General features: G+C 42.4%; 1 protein-coding gene across 1 annotated transcript in view; it reads left to right on the top strand.

Annotated features, from left to right (window-relative positions):
• Nucleotides 1–15,220, top strand: part of GLIS3 (GLIS family zinc finger 3) — a 299,994-nt gene extending 284,774 nt beyond the window's left edge. The window contains exon 10 of the mRNA XM_025180729.3: nt 15,061–15,220. Within this exon, the coding sequence (XP_025036514.3) occupies nt 15,061–15,104 (44 nt within the window). The 3' untranslated portion in view covers nt 15,105–15,220. The remainder of the gene's footprint in view (nt 1–15,060) is intronic.
• Nucleotides 15,221–17,380: the final 2,160 nt, after the last annotated feature.

A 17,380-nucleotide genomic window follows, 5' to 3' on the forward strand; every position in this document is an offset into this window, starting at 1 on the left:
TGTAGTCCATGTTTCTCACCATGAGGCTGCTTAATGTTTGGACATTCATTAGAAACAGATATAGGGAATTAAATCTCAGAGGTTTGTTCTAAAAATTCTTCTGGCTTTGGAACCAGAGTTTTGGTCTGGATTTAATAGTATCTAAGGAGGTGAGGAACTTCAGGGAAAAATGGTTGCCTTAATGTGTTTTACATGTTAGGAGGATTCATAAATAAAGGGTGAAGTTTTGTTTAATTACATGTGTATTTTAAGTTGTATCAGTTTTTCTGTTCATGTGCTTCTCTTAAGCAAATGTGCCCTGAAATTTGTTGTTGTTGCTGTTAAGGTTGATTCAGTATATTTTAATAGGTCCATGGAGTTCAGCTCTCTGAGTTCTGAACACATAGAAAAATAGATTCTTGCTTTTCTTCATTGTGTTGTAGAAGGGAAAATACTGGGCAAGACAAGAAGCATAAGCTAATCCTCTATTACTACCCATGCTATACGATCTTTGTGCTGGAGAGCACAGTATGCTTTGGAATCCAGCCGGTTCTCTCTTACCCAGACTCATGTTATAACAATAGATATGCCAGAATTGTTTTTAAATCAAGCAGAAATTCTAAACCAAGAAATGTATCTAGAGTAATGAGACATCACAAAGGGAGTATGCTTCTGGAACTGACCATATCTAAAGCCAGTTAAACTTGTCAGGGAAGTGGCAGATAGAAAGAAGATCAAGCTATAAACAATTAATAAGCCACTTTGATATAGTTGTGCATAAAGGTCCCTAAATGATGGGCTTGGTTGTACTCCAGTTAAACTCAATGAGAAAATTGCCATTGAGTCCAGTGGGAGCAAGACCAAAGCTAATGGGTCAAATTCACATCACCCTCTGCCCCGGCTGTAACTGCACATATCAATGGAATGAACTTTGCCCAATACTTTGTTAGGCTAAAACTTAAATTACTAAAGGAAACTTACCAGCTGGTTTAGCAAATACCACCAGTGACCCCTGAGAGCCATTCTAAAGTAAGATAACATGACTGAGCTGCAAGATTTTTGTAGTTCATGAGGGGAAAGGGCCCAGCACTACAAGACAGGCACAATAACACACAACATCCCCCCTTCCCCCATGGAGACATAGTGGGATACGAGACATCTGAAAAAAGATATAAAATAGATATTGAACATGCAGCTTAGCAGTCCTTGCTCTAGTTCCTGAGCAGGGGAGCCAGGCTGCTTTTGCCAACAATAGGAAAGGGACATATGCTCCTGCCAGCCATTCACAGCATTCCCTCTTCCTACCCAGCACTTGGCGGGGGAGAGCCAGTGTTCCCTGTAAGCTGAGTGTTTCGTGGACACCCAAGAGAGATTCAGGTGCCATTCAGGAGCACCCATAGTCACCCACAGCCATCAGCATGTGTTTCTACTGGTGGTACACATCCACACATGCCTTGGTGCACATACAATTTATTCTACACATGGATGGGAAAAATGAGAAGGAATATTGGAGTGGACCTCCATTTGCTTCCCATCTCCACCCAGCACAACTTGCATGTTCTGCAACCATAGCCACAAGGTGACTGGCCCCTTTAAGAGGAAACAAGGTCTAGTGCACATGTGATGGATTGGCAGCCTCCCAAATGGAGTTAAAGGGCATCTGGGCTATCTAAAGGGTTGGCAGGAAGGGGAGGATGAGAATGGATTGAGAGCACCGACATAAGAAGCAATAAAAGAGACAGGTGGCATCTCTCTGAGGGTATGGCTACACTAGCCACCCTAGTTCGAACTAGGATGGCTAATGTAGTCATTCGAACTTGCAAATGAAGCTGGGATTTAAATATCCCGGGCTTCATCTGCATGTTCCCAGGCGCCGCCATTTTTAAATGCCTGGTAGCTCGAACTACCTGCCCAAACTCCTCATTGCAGAGTGTTAATTCGAACTACCTAGCCCGTGCCACGTGTCAAATGGCGGTGCCCGGAAACATGCAGATGAAGCCCGGGATATTTAAATCCCAGCTTCATTTGCAAGTTCGAATGACACATTAGCCACCCTAGTTCGAACTAGGGTGGCTAGTGTAGCCATATCCTAAGAATCAGACACAAAAGGGGCTAGTTCATTGATCTTCCCGAGCATGATGGGCACAGTTAGGAAGCTGAAAAGGACTGAGTCATCGGACTGTGCCTTGGATGGAAAATGTGGAGTGGTTATAGAGTTCCTGGTCTGCCATGGTTACTAGAGATGACTGGGAGGTGTTGCAGCAAGGTAATAAACATTGGGTCTTCCTGGTTAGGAAGTTCTCTAGTTGCTGCTTAAAGCCTGGCTCTTCGTGGTTTTGACTCACCCTACATGGGGTCATAAACAAGTTACACGAAAGAGCAGAGACCTGCCAGAGTGCGAATGGGGAAAATGGAAAATCAAGAAGAAGATGACCCAGGAAAGGGGTTGCAAGAAGGTGGCAATGCCCAGTCTCAGCACAACAATGAAACCCACAGCACAAATGGATTGGTTTGAGAAGTTTGGTTTTCGGGACCCAGTGAGCTGACCTTGCTGGATCCACAGATTTAAGCAATTCTGGATGGTGACTGCATCAAGAGAGCACAAGAATTGCAGGTAAATTCCCCTGATATTTGCTCTGGGTGATACTGCTGATGATATCGTGTGTGCCCTACCTCCGCTAAGGAAAAGAAAGAATGCTCCAGAATGGAGGAGACTTTTGATGGCCAGTTTAACATGCCAGGAACAAGGGGAAATAACTAAGATTTTGATGAGTGCTGTTTGTAATCTTTCTGGGTATTGCAAATGTGGAATGTTAAAGGAAGAACTCATAGGAGACCAGATAGTTGTTGGTCTTAGGGACATCTTGCCTCCTATGCAGGCAGGCAAGAAGCGTTTTGGGGAGGGGCAACCTCCTGCAGCACTTGTCCCTTGTCCCTCACTCTCCTTCCTCCTGGGGGGAGGATAGCACCCACCATCCCTTCCATTCATGAGTGAATGATCAATAGGGGCTGCACCTCCTGTCCAGCTACTCTGCCTTTCCTTGCTGTTGGTCAGTGGCTCGGTGGTGTTCCCCATTCCAGCTTTAATCAGCAGCGTAAGTGCTACTGAACTTAGCACCCCTGCCAGCCCATCCTTTGCACACCTCCAGCATCCCACAGCTTTGCATTAGGAGTAGAAAATGTTGTTTCTACATTCCTCCTATCTCAGTTTTTCAGTGTGATGCTTGGAAAGGACTGCACTGGTCAACATGCCCATTTATGACCACCGCTCCTTCCCAACTCAGGGCTGATGGTTTCTGCAGCTGCTACTCAACTCTCACAGATCCCTAGGTGAGTGCATCCCCATCTCCAAGAGAGCTTGTCAAGGGCTGATTGTCTAGCTGCTCCTGCCTCTTCCCCAAGTTCCTAAGGCTCTTGTATTTTAGGTGAGTCCTTTGGAGGACATGTGGTGGGAGCTTACACAGAGAGCTAATCAGTTGGGGGGCTAATCAGGCAGTGCTTTCCAGACTCCTGGCTGTTTTGGAGGTGGGGGGCAGTGGGGAGCTATTAAAGTGGAATTTCTCCATCAGAACAATTTTTCAATAGAAAATGCAGTTTCAGCAAAATCAAATTTTTCAGTGGGAAAATTTTGCTTTTTGATGAAATTTTTGATGCATCCTGTCAGGAAAATGAAACATTTTGTTTGGGGCTGAATTGCTCCAAATCTGAATTGTTTGGTTTGTTTCAATGGCCTGAAACTTTTTGTTTAATCTGTTCAACAGTAAACTGCATGTTCCTATGGGAGTTCTAGTTGTCCCATAGGAAATGTAGTTTGGATTCCCCCAGTGCTCTCCTTTGGACTGTGCTCCCTACCTGGTCTACACTTTCAGTGACAGGGAAATCTCCTCTTTGACTGAGTGGCCAGGTGCATCATGGGAGTCACATGTTTGTGGGGGCAACATAGGAGACACCTATTAAATGCTATCGTGTATGTAAGTGTTAGAGGGGCTAGGTTTGTGCAAAAGCACAGCCATCCACTCTTTGGCTCGGATTATCCAGGCAATAACAGGATACTCCACAATGTTCAAGGAACTTGCCATTTTCTAACTTGACCCATGTCACTAACCCTTACTTTAAAAACAACTTCAGACTTACTTAGAATTACTTTTTGCACAAACAGAATTTTAAACTCTCTCTAGAAAACTGTTATTGAGCTTCTACAACATAAGCTATAAAAGGTTTCTACTACAGCAGGCAGTCTTAAATTAAACCCTTTCTATAGCACAGTATGTCCTTCTTCCTGCAATATATATAATGGTCTGGGTAAAGTTAGCACAGTAAGGAAAATACTTTGCTCTTTAGTTCCCCACTGTCTAATCTCCCAGATTCTTAATTTATATCTCTCCTCTGTCCCCCTTGAAACTAAACTGTTCTTATTTCAACGGTATGAAAATCATTCTACCACATCTTCCCATGTCATTTATAGATTTATAGCAAAAGTAAATTTACCTGGCAGTCAGTATCATTAATGATTCACAAAGGAGATGGGCTGGTTTAGTGAACTGTAACAAAGAACTTCTTTCTATGTTCCTTGTTAAAAGTTCCAACATACCTTTGAAATAACTAGCAAATGCCAACCTCATGCATGGTTGCAACTGTGCACACAGGATAAAGTGCTGCAAGTACATTACAGCTATGCAGAGGGCACCATTATTACCTTCAATATTGTATAATTTGTACCTCCCTAAACCAGCAACATCCGTGGTCTCATAGATGTTATTCCAAAATAACAAAGAGCACGTCTACACAGCAAGCCATTATTTCGGAATGTCGTCGAGCTGGAGGACTTCTTACTCTGACTCATAATAACCCTCATGTCATGGGGAGTAAGGGGAGTTGAAGGAAGAGTGTTCTTCCTTCAACTTCCTGCTTGTGTAGACAGCGCCAAAAGCCATATTAAGCTATTTCAACTTCAGCTATGCAATTGACGTAGCTGAAGTTGCGTAATTTAATTTGACTTTTACCCTGCTGTGTAGCTGTACCCCTATTGAATAGGACCAGGAATGAAATGACCAAAATGCAATTAACAAATGCCACTACTTTCTAGTACTACCAGCCTGGCTGAATCTAAACCACTGTCTTCTGGTTAACCTTCACCAGTAGAAAGGTGTGTTTTTACCATGTGTTAGCTAACACATGGTAACTAATATGAAATAAAATCCTACAACATAATTTGTAATTTTCACACAAGTCGACAGGTAGAGTTAAAACCTAAGGGAAGAGCCTTTTGTTTATGTTAAAATCTACTAATATGTTCAAACTACAAACTTTCTAGTCTTAACTAGGACTTTACGTTGAGTCTATGAGTTAGCTAACGCAATGTCAGAAGCCACCTTTATTTCTTACTGAAGACAAGGCAAATGAGAAAAACTCTCTTTTATTAGCAAGCCCTGAAGCCACTCATATCTCACTGCCTTATCAACGGCCCTCAAGTCCGACCAGCAACATCTCTGCTAATCAAGGCCTGAACCTATGTATAGCAGATATTGCCTGTCATGCTGCATTATGGATCAATGACTAGTTTGAAAGCACCAGACTCACATGAAACATTTAGGAGTTTGACACCTATTTCTGGAAGAGAAAGGTCAGTGCATTAGCCCACTATGAAACCAGTCACTTCTTGCTAATCTTTTTTCCTTTTAACAAGAGCAAGGTCTCAATTACAGGAGAGCTCTATTTATCAGAATAGATGGCTGGATATGTACTTTGTGCTGAGAAATAGTCCTACCATTGAAGGGAGTTTTTCATATAAATAGCATACTGAAAAGTGGTGAGCAAAACCTACATTTTGATAAAAAGAATGACCTATTAAGGGCTTTGCTGCAGTTATAAAAATATGATTTAATTCCATCTTTTGATCCCTAACCTTTACATTACAATCAAGGAAGTAGATACCATGCTCACTGATTCAAAGAGAAAAGCTGTGTGTGCTCCAATCCCATTGTTCCTCATTTCATTTTCACATGATTGTGTGACCTCTCACAGGACATTTATCAGATGAGAACAAACTGAAACCAAATTGACTAGTCCACTTAGTCTTTCTTGCCTTTTCTGAATGAACTGTGCAGCATTGTACTTTGCTTGTATGAATTATGGTTTTGTGGAGTCATTGTTCAATTTAAAACATAGGACCAGATTCACTCATCCACCCAACTTGTTCTCAGCAAAAAAAATGTGAGGGCAAGAGGGGAAAGGTGCCTATAAGCCATCTTTGTTCCCGTGATTGTGGGACCATCCAAGCACAGTTGGCTACCCAACACAAGTGAGAACAACCTGAAGGCCAAATGGCTATTATAGCAGACATGGATTAATGTGAAACAGGGATGGTCTAATACTTATCCCTGGTTTCTCCCTGACTGTATTCCTAGCACCGGTCAGAAGGAAGTAGGGTTGATGTTTGAGCTGTTGTGGCAGTTCTGAGCCACCTGAAGATTCCCCTCCAGGTGTAGTCCTCATATGGCTGGTTAAGATGGGTTTATGCTGCTATGGACCAGCAAAGACTCTCTGGAGCATGCCTGTGAATTGAGCCATAGTTCTGGTGAATTTTATTAAGAAGAAAGTGAAGAGAAGTCAAAAGTTGCTTTTCTCACTCACAACACACTGGGGTAAATTTATTCTTCTTCGAGTGATGACCCTGTGGGTGCTCCACTCTAGGTGTTGGTGTGTCCTCGTGCCAGAAATCAGACATCTTTTCTAGCAGTGCCCTGCTGCACCGCACATGCACAGTAGTGTCTCCTCGTGCCATTAGTGTCTGTTAGTTGCACGCACAGCACAGCGCCTCAGTTTTTTCTTTACTGACCTTAGCTACAGACAGATCCTCTTCACAGTCACCCTCCTTAGGCCTAAAATGACAAAGAAGTTTCAAAAGTTCCTCAATTATTCAAAATTACAAGATCTCATCCAGTTCCTCCCAGAACAGAAGCATCAAGCCATAATGCAAGAGGACCACGCTATCCCCACACGGCACTCCAGGCAACCCTGGACGTGGCAGATACCGTGGTACGTAGCACGGCCACCACAATTGTTATGCGCAGGGCCTTATGACTCCAAGCCTTGGGTATATTGAAGGAATTGCAGCTCAAAGAAGAGGACTTCCCATTCAATGAGTCTCATTTATTTGCCAATAAAACCAACAAGGTTTTACAGTCGATGAAAGAGTCACATGCTATCCTTAGAACATGAGAGATATATATCCACCCAATAAGTGTCAGAGATACAACTCCTACACAAGACCAAGGAAGTCATACAGGCAGTCACACAGACACTATGATTTCAAACAAAGATACAGACAACAAAAGTGCAGACTGCAGCATCAACAACAATCTAGTGCGAACCAACTGTGCACATCTAAGCAGTGAATCTGAAGGTCTGGTTGAGGGCTTGAGCAACATCCCCATATCTTATTGGTGGGTTCTAGATATCATCAGTTTGGCCTACTCCATACCTTTCACATCTATTCACTTCTTCAATCCTCCTCCCTGTCCCTCTTCAAGGACTCCGCTCACAAAAACCTCCTACAACTAAAGGTTCAACATCATCTACAAATCAGGGCCATAGAACCAGTTTTATTGGCTTATCATGGAAGAGGGTTTTAATCAAAATACTTCCTCAGAGCAGAAGATGGGGATGGAGACCCATACTATATCTCAGAAAACTCAACATATATGTAACATATTGAAGACTGAAGATGGTCACATTAGCAACCATCATACTGGCATTAGACAGTAGAGATTGGTGCTCAACCCTCAACCTCCAGGATGCCTATTTTCATATAACTATTCACCAAGCACACAGATGTTTCCTGCATTTTATCCTAGGAGCCAACCACTACCAGTGACAAGTTCTTCCATTCTGTTTATCAATGACACTGAAAGTCTTCTAAAAAACTCTGGTTGTAGTAGCGGCATACCTCCGCCATGTAGGCATAATAATCTTTCCTTATTTAGACTACTGCCTTATCAAAGGCACATTGTATCAAGATTCCCAGGACATGGTCAACAAGACTGTCACTCTACTACTCAGCCTTGGATTCCATAGCAATTATCAAAAATCCACACTGCAGCCCACATAGACTCTTGAGTTCATAGGAGCTTGACTAGACTCCATCACAGCCAAAGCCATACTACACAAACACAGGTTCCGCTCATTCACTGCCCTCATAAATTCACTACAAGCCTCACCAGTTATGACAGTGCTCACCCGTCTCTAAATACTTGGCCGTGTGGCAGCCACAACATATTTGGTGAGACTAGCCAGACTCCATATGAAGTGCCTCCAACCATGGCTGGTTACAGTTTACATCCCCTCCAGGGACTCCCTGCACAAAACAGTCAACATACCAAACCACGTCTTAGCTTCCCTACATGGGTAGACACAGCCATACAACGTGCTAGAGGGAGTCCCATTTCAACCATTTTCCCCGATGATTACCATCACTACAGATGCCTCCATTATGGGCTGGGGAGCACACGTGGACTCTCACACAGTGCAGGGCAAATGGTCCTACCAGGAAAGAACACTCCACATCAACATCCTGGAGTTCAAAGCAGTACGATATACATGCCTTAATTTTCTTCTGCACATCAAAACCAGACCATCCATACCCTAACAGAAAATACACCATGCATGAATTACATCCATCACCAGAGAGGAGCATGGTCCAACTCCCTTTGTACTGAGGCATTGAAATTTTGGAACTGGTGCATATAGCAGTAGATTACCCCTATAGCAACCTACCTACCGGGGGCTCTCAATGTTATAGCAGACAGCTTCAGCCGCCTGTTCTCAGACCAATATGAGTGGGAGCTGGACATAGCAGCCCTCCAGGAAATGTTCTCCAAGTTAGGTCAATCTGACATCAACCTTTTTACAACCCAATCCAACCACAAATATCACTTGTATCTGGGGAAGAAGGTGGACAGAAGAATAATCAAGCAATAATGCAAAATATAGGCAGGGAAAGCAGGAACTGAGAGTAGTTCCATTCTTTAAAGGCTCTTGGGTAGAACTACTGAATGAAGCCATTCATTGACAATCTGAAGTCAATGACATATACAAACATGGTATTTTGAGAGTTGCTATACAGTCAACAGTCTTAGCTTAAAGCCAAATAATTGGCAATAGTCACCAGAGGCAGCAATTAATGCTTGTTGGAATATGTAGATGGATATGTTGGACTATGTTCTTTTGAACAGAGATCAGTCTTCTTGATTTGACCTCCAGATAGCAATGTTTCAGCCTTTATCTGATTCGGCATTCCCTTGCATACCATCAAGTCATTGCATTCACTGTGCCATCCTAAGCGGGTAGTGTTGTACACTCACTTTGCCCTGGTGTAAACAACTGTACAAGATGTATAGTAATGGAGAATCTGGTCCCCAGTCACATCTTGACCTTTGTTCTGCTCTTGACTCATCCCTTTCTTTGTTTCGTACTAATGAAGACGCTCTAGAGCTCCCCCAGAAGCAAAAGGCCTCCTTGTGTAAGGCCCTGCCCACCTACAGATAACTCCAGATGTACAAATTCAGGGTAGGTGACAAATTCCCAAACTTTACCCTGAGGACAAACCTCAGCTGCTGCAGTTCCTGAGAATAATGATTAGCAGAAAATATCTGCAGCCCATTTCCTGTAGGGTTTCCCTGGGGAGGGTGAGCTGTCACTATGGCCTTGTCTACAATAACACATTTTGTCACCAAAAACTGCCTTTTGATGACAAAGCAGTGATAACGTTTATACTACAACGTGACTTTTGTCAGAAAAAACACCCCATTTTGACAACAAAAAACTTCTACTCCAGGGAGAGAGTTTTGTCTTTTCTCTTTATTGTCAATAAAGAGCCAGCGTAGAGTCTTCTGTTTGTTTTGTTAAGAGAACTAGCTTCCATCATTATTCCACAATGCCTGTCCTGGTGGCTCTGCTCAGTGTTTTGTGATCTCTGTTGCCCTGCAGGCATGCACCCTTCCTCTTTCAAAGCTCCGGGAAGTATCTGACAGCTGAGCGAGTTGCTTTATTTTGGGAACAAACAAAGAGAAATAATTGGAATGCTCCTTCCTGTTCTGCCCTACTAGGAACACAGCTGCAGGCAGACGGCTGCTGCGGAGAGAGGGCTGGAGTGACTGCTGTGCTGTTTTGACATTCCTTAGCATGGAGAACTCACAGAACACCTCTGCCTTCCCCCAACACTGCACTGTGGGATGCTAACCCACATTGCTTTGCTCTGTCCACATGGTGCTAGCAACATGGCCATGAAATGACGACAGTGGAAAGCAAAAAACCTGGTTTGACGGGTTTTGACTTTTGGCAATTTTTGCACATTGACAGCACTTTTATTGTCAAACCTTCCCAGGGTAGATACAGACTATGTTAACCACCACACTTTGGGGGAAGGTTTTCAAAGCACTAAAATTCAATAGCTGTTGGGTACCTAACTCCCATTTGTGCCTCTGAAAATTTCCCTTCAGAGAGTTACAACTGGAAAAATTTTCAAAATCCCCATTTCTTGTCACGCTTTCTACTTTCCCATGCAGCCAAATTTTGGAAAGCAAGAATCTGACTTCCCAACAACCTGCCAAACTGTCATTAGCTCTCTATCTTAAAACAAAGCCAGGTCATCTGCTTCCCTATTTACAGACATTGTGTATGCAGAAAAGACTTTATTTACATATTTGCTAAGCCTAAGAATTTTGGCACTTTCTTCCATAATCCCCCAGTTTTTAGACCCACTGTCTGAGTTTTGGCTAATGAAAGAAAGGAAGTGAGTAAAAGTATACTAGGAAAGTGTTGGCTTTGCCATGCATTCTGAAGTATAAAGCAATTAGGTCAAATTCTGATCTCACCTGCACTGGTGTAAATCATGAGCAACCCCACTAAAATTAAAGGACTTAAATCAGTGTGAAATGAAGGTGAAAACTAAATGTGGCTTCTAAAATGCTGCAGCAAAAGTGAATCTTAGCTTCCCATACTTTATTTTTGGATGGTCAGGAGAGAAAAAGTGTGTAATAAACTTCTCTCTGCCTCAAATGTCTGCCTGCCAAATCTGTAGAGCATGTGTAACTATAGAAATGTTGGCCTTAGTCCTGAAGTCTTACCTCATCCTGCAAGCATTTAACAAAGGCAGTGTTATTGAATACCAACTTCCAACTAATTATCAGGAGTGAGAGAGAGAGAGAAAGGGGACAATGAACACCTGACACGATGCCATGTTAATAATTCACTCAGATGCCTTGGGTAATATAAATCCTACATGCACAAGAGTTTCATGAGATCCTGGGACGAACTTTCATTTTCAGAAAGGTTTTCCACTAGTGGGGAAGGAAGCATGTTATGAAAATGGCAGCACTCAAAGTCAGAAGTGTGTCACCTTTCATCCTGAGCAAACCTGTACCTCTCTACTGCTGCTGCAGCTGTGCATTTTACATGTGAAAGATCAGCAGGCTCTTCGCTCCACTGGCTTGCCTTAGTGCCGCCCATAATTAGTCATGAAAATTGCACCCAGGAATTCTAAGCATGCAGCTTTCAACAGTGACACAATTATCTAGGTACCAGGCCACTAAAAAAGAACCAGGGAAAAGAAATGGCACTGGACTGCACCCTCCCCACCCCCCACCGCCCCCCGAGAGAGGTCACATTCTTTATTGAACTCTGTGCATAATTTAAATGTCCTGGCCTCTGGATATACATGCATGCCGTGCTAGGGGAAGTACTTTATAAAGCAGAAAGTCTTGTTCTCCAAAACTGGTTAAGAATGAGGATGTCTTCCAGTTATGGGTTTGCATTAAATAAGTCAGCACACACAGGCAAATAAGGCAATAAACAAGAGATGAAAGCTGATATTGTCCACTAGGTTCAAGCTGCTTTACACCAAAGCATCAGCAAAAAGCAACACTAAAGTAAAAATAGCTCATCATGGGAGGATCATTCTCGTGTTATCCAGGGGGCTGAATGAAACCACATTAAGGTTGCTGGGTGCAACAGTTGCCCTTTATTCTTGAAAATGATAATGGCACAGAGAGTAAACTTATAAAGCTTGTGGATGATACCATGCTGGGAGGGATTGCAAGTGCTTTGGAGGATAGGGTCATAATTCAAAATGACCTGGTCAAACTGGAGAAATGGTCTGAGGTAAACAGGATGGAACTGAACATGGTCAAATGCAAAATACACCACTTAGGAAGGAACAATCAGATTCACGTATACAAAATGGGAAGTGACTGTCTAGGAAGAACGGTTGTGACACTGTTGCAAAAACATGATTCTGGGATGTATTATCAGGAGTAGTGTGTCTTGCTTACAATAATTCTTCCACTCTATTCTGCATGATTAGGCTTCAACTGGAGCATTGTGTCCAGTTCTAAGCACCACGTTTCAGGAAAGATGTGGACAAATTGGAGAGGGTCCAGAGAAGAGCAACAAAACTGAGTAAAAGTCTAGAAAACATGACCTATTAAGGAAGATTGAGTTTGTTTAGTTTGGAAAAGAGAAGACTGAGAGTGGACATGATAGCAGCTTTCAAGTACCTAAAAGCTGCTATAAAGAAGAAAGGAGTAAAATTATTCTCCTTGACCTCTGATGATAGGACAAGAAGCATTGGGCTTAAATTGCAGTAAGAGAGGTTTAGGTTGGACAGGAGGAAAAACTTCCTCTCAGGGTGGTTAAACACTGGAATAAATTGTCTAATTTGCTCTTTAAAATCTCTGGTGTTGGAGATTTCACAAATCCCCAGGCAAATATCTGTCAGGGATGGTCTAGGATAGGTGATGCTTAGTCCTGCCACGAGTGCATGGGACTGGACTTGCTGACCTCAGTTCTGTTATTCTATGATTCTATGATGATGGTAAAAAGCAACTAAAGTCCTTTACGAAATAGGTAGCTGAAGCAATTAGAGCCGCTGCTCAAAACAGAAGCTACATGCAGGCCTAGAGTGGGGTTCAAGTCATGAGCAGGGGCAGCAAGTTTGTAGAAATTTTGGCTGCAGCAGTTGTAGGGGCCCCCAGGCTGATTTAAATCACCTGGGATTAGCACCAGGGTGCCCAGATCCTTTATTTCAGATCTGCTTAATCAGGGAAATCTCTCCAGTCCTAAGCTGGATTCACCCTGAATATGGACCATTGGACTATGACCTATGGACTACTTCTGAAAGAACTGGGCAGCTACAAAGTGTACCATTTCTATTATGAATCCAATCTCAGAACTATACTCATGTCTGTACGTATATTGATATTTTAGCTTTTCCAAGGTAAAAACTAGATGAGAGGAAAGGCCCTTTGCCTACTTGCAGAAACAGTGAACACTAAGAATAGACAGTAATTTTATGCTTTATTTTCTCATCCTCTCCTCAGAACCCTACCTCTACAGCTTCTGCTATTTCTCATCAGATTTCTTTTCACATTCCATCTCTTACAGGTTGCTTGTCTCCTATACCCATTGTTGAATGACTTCCCCTGCACTTGGGATAACCCTTATCTTCCTACAAGCCAGGGCCCACTTTCTCTCCTTTCAAAACCCTCTCTAAAGCCCATTTCATTTGGAAACCATTATTTTGTTGGGCCTCTTCAATAGCTCTTTGTTATTTCTTGCTCCTTTATATTATATTTTTCTAGTACTTTGTAAGTTCTGTGGGACTGGGAACTCGGTCCTGATTTCACACCAATCTGACACTGAAGGAACTGCACCTCAGTGAGGTTACTCTTCAAATACACTGGTGTAAAACCATAATCACTTGTGCCCAAATCACTGTTTCACTGCACCTGATGTGGTCATTTGCACCAATAAAAGGGAATGAAAAAAAAAACCCTACCAAATTAGAATGGTAGCATCTTACTTCTTACACTTAGGGTACGTCTAGACTACAGGGTTTTGTCGACAGAAGTTTTGTCGACAGATACTGTTGACAAAGCTTCTGTCGACAAAGAGCGTCTAGACTACATCCAATTCTGTCGACAAAGCAAGCCGCTTTGTTGACATAACAGTGTGGACGCAAAGGACAGTGTAGATGCAATAAAGCCTTCCATCAACAGAACTCTGTCAACAAAAGGCGTTATTCCTCGTAGAATGAGGTTTACATACGTCGACAAAACTGCTGAGTTTTGTCGACGTTATGTCGACATAACTCAAAGGCAGTGTGGACGCAGGTATAGTTTTGTCGACAAAAGTGGACTTTTGTCGACAAAACCCTGTAGTCTAGACACACCCTTAGATTGTATTGGTGTCCATTAGAATGCAAGGTCGGAGGAATGCTGATTCTGTCTCCTTTAATTTGTAAATGGTTTGTGCACACATGGGAGCAACACAAATAATATGAGATATGGGTTCTATTCCTGTTCAAGTGGGTAGGACTGCTTGCATGAGTAAGGTGAGCATGACTGGGCCATGGTGAATGTTACACATATGGTAATTTCCTGCAATTAGCTGCCCCTGGAATTAGGTACTTGAAAGCTGCTATCACCTAACAGGTTGTTATAAGGAAGAGGGAGTAAAATTATTTTCCAGGGCTATGTCTACTCTCGCGGCTTCTTGCGTCAGAAGTATGTAAATGAGGCTAAGTGTGGAATATCGCCGAGCCTCATTTGCATACCTAATGAGCTGCCATTTTTGCAGAAGAGGCTCTTGCACCAGAAGGAGCTGTCTACACTGCCCCTTCTTGTGCAAGAAAAACCTTCTTGCGCAATGTCATTATGCTGATTATTTTCAGGAAGAATGACATTGCTCAAGAGGGTTTTCCTTGCGCAAGAAGGGGCAGTGTAGACAGCTCCTTCTGGCGCAAGAGACCCTTCTGCAAAAATGGCAGCTCATTAGGTATGCAAATGAGGCTCGGCGATATTCCACGCTTCGCCTCATTTGCATACTTCTGACGCAAGAAGCCGTGAGTGTAGACATAGCCCAGGGGGAGATGTATGTGAATTTCCCATCTCTGACTAGAAAAAACCCCCGCCTTTTCAAGCTATATCCTTAAGAATGGGTCTTTTCTCTGCTGATCACCTGGTACATGGGAGCTATATAAAGAAGAGACTGAACTATGGTTGTTCTGTTTCATTACTGTTTCAGATTCAAAACCTGCAGTTGGGGGAAAACAAAGTTGGGGGATTTGAATAACTGACACCTACTAGAGCTCAAGACTGGAGTTGGAGTAACTTCTGGTAAACTTGTTGGCATGCATATTGGTTCTTTTATTAGTTTTATATGTTTTCTCTGTACTGTTTTCACCTTAAGAATAAATGTGCTTGCTTAGAAAGACCTGTGTGGTAAAGTGTGACAATGTATGCTGTTCACAACCTCTAGAAAGGAAGCAAAAATGCAGATGCTGACCTGTTCAGGCAGTCTGACTTGCTATGAATACCACAATGTAAGCAGGGAATTTTGCAGGCTGGAAAAAAAACCAGTAATAAGGGAGAGATGATGGCCAAGGAGCCAGAAGCCTAGAGTAGATGTGCTTGATAAACCAGAAAGAGGAAATACGGATGCAGTGGCCCTTAACTGTGACAATGAGGACTGGAGTCAATCTCATTTTTACAGCTGTTGATAGAGTTAACTGCATGTCCACAAAGGGTAATGTTTTTAGAACTCTGTTTGGGAACGTCTGTAAAAGTATCCTCTACTGGTTTTAAAATCCACAAACTCTGTTAATCTTCATTTTGAAAACTACATTTTAAAAAACAAACAGAAAAAAACCAGTTCAGGGTTGATACTGGCTGCTAGGTTACATCAAGAGCATCTTGTAAACAAACAATAAGACTAGCAACAGGCACGTCTCCAGCAGCAGCCGAACTGTAAACTTTCATCCATTTGTTATTGCTGTTGAAGGAGAAGAAAGAAAGAAAGAAAATTAGCAAAATCCAGTGCATGGTAGCTATAAATTGTTCAATGACATCACCAGTAACACATACAGTAGTCGCCTGAGGCATGAAAAGATATACCAAAAATCCCCCAAATTCCCTATCAACCCAAATAATCTTGCTGAGTCACAGCATTCTCAGAAAGAGAGCAGTCATTTTTGGAACGGTTCATACATCTCATTTAATTGGTATGTGATCTTTGTCTAAGTTTGCTGAACCTCTACTTCCTGTATATATCTCCAAAGTGCTAATTTTGTTTGTTCTCTTTCCTCTCTCTTGACTCTTTTTGGTCCTGATCCACGTGTAATTCCACTGGCTTCAATGGGGGTGGTTCTTTCTTTCTTTCTTTCTTTCTTTCTTTCTTTCTTTCTTTCTTTCTTTCTTTCTTTCTTTCTTTCTTTCTTTCTTTCTTTCTTTCTTTCTTTCTTTCTTTCTTTCTTATCTTACAGTCTGAGTAGAGAAATAGAACCCCACTATGCTAAGTACTATATAAGCACAGAACAAAAATACAGCCCCTGCCCCAGAGAGTATATAATCTAAGTATAAGACAAGACACAACGGGTGGATACAAACAGATGGCAAAGCACAAGGAAACAATGAGACAGTATGGGTCAGCATGAGGGACAGTGGTCTCAGCACACAAGCAGCCAAAAGATTTTTGTAGACATCACAGAAAGGAAGAGTTTTTTTAGGAGGGTTTTACAGGAGGATAATACATATGTTCTATGGCTGAAGAGAACAAAAATGAGCTTGTTAGAAACTGTAATAAATGGGCAAAGGAAGCTGGCATTATGAGATGATCATAGGCAAGGGGCAATGTCTCAGTGTGAATGACAGAGGGTAGGTAGAGCAGAAAAGACCATCAAGGTCCTTTAAGGTGAAGACAAGCAGTTTGTTTGATGTGATTGGGAAGGAGGAGCCAGGGGAGGGATGTAAAGAAAATGGTGATGTGCTCAAAGCAGCGGGTAAGGAAATTTATTTTTGCAGTGGACCAAGTTTTCATTTGCCAAGGCCAGAAAGATGGATGAAGTAGTAATCAAGATGTGAGATAATAACAGCTTGATAGTTTTAGCAGTATAGATGGATAGGAAAGGCTGTTGATGGAGATGATGATATGTGCAAATAATTGGCAAGATTTGGATACGAAATGTGAGGCGCTAGAGAAAGTCCAAGTGAAAGTCAACAGCCAGGTTATGTGCTTGATGCTACATCTATACTTACCCAGAAGTTCTAATTAAGGTACACAATTTCAGCTACGTTAATTGCATAGATAGACCCGATGTACCTTAATTTGATCTTTCACACTGGCTTCACAGCAAGAGGTCAACAGTTAGCAAATGCTTCCATCGACTACATTTATTCCTTGTGAATCAAGGGTTACTAGTGTTGATGGGGGTACCCTCCGTGTTTGATTTAGCAGGTCTTTGCTAGACCCACTAAATCGAATGCCAGAAGGTTGACCATTACAACGTCCATCTTCTTATTCATTTAAATGTGGCCTGAGTGACTGACAGGCAAGAGAGTGGTGGTGT

Source organism: Pelodiscus sinensis, chromosome 6 (genome assembly GCF_052426305.1).
Source record: "Pelodiscus sinensis isolate ZL-2025 chromosome 6, ASM5242630v1, whole genome shotgun sequence".
Lineage (NCBI taxonomy): Eukaryota > Metazoa > Chordata > Testudines > Trionychidae > Pelodiscus > Pelodiscus sinensis.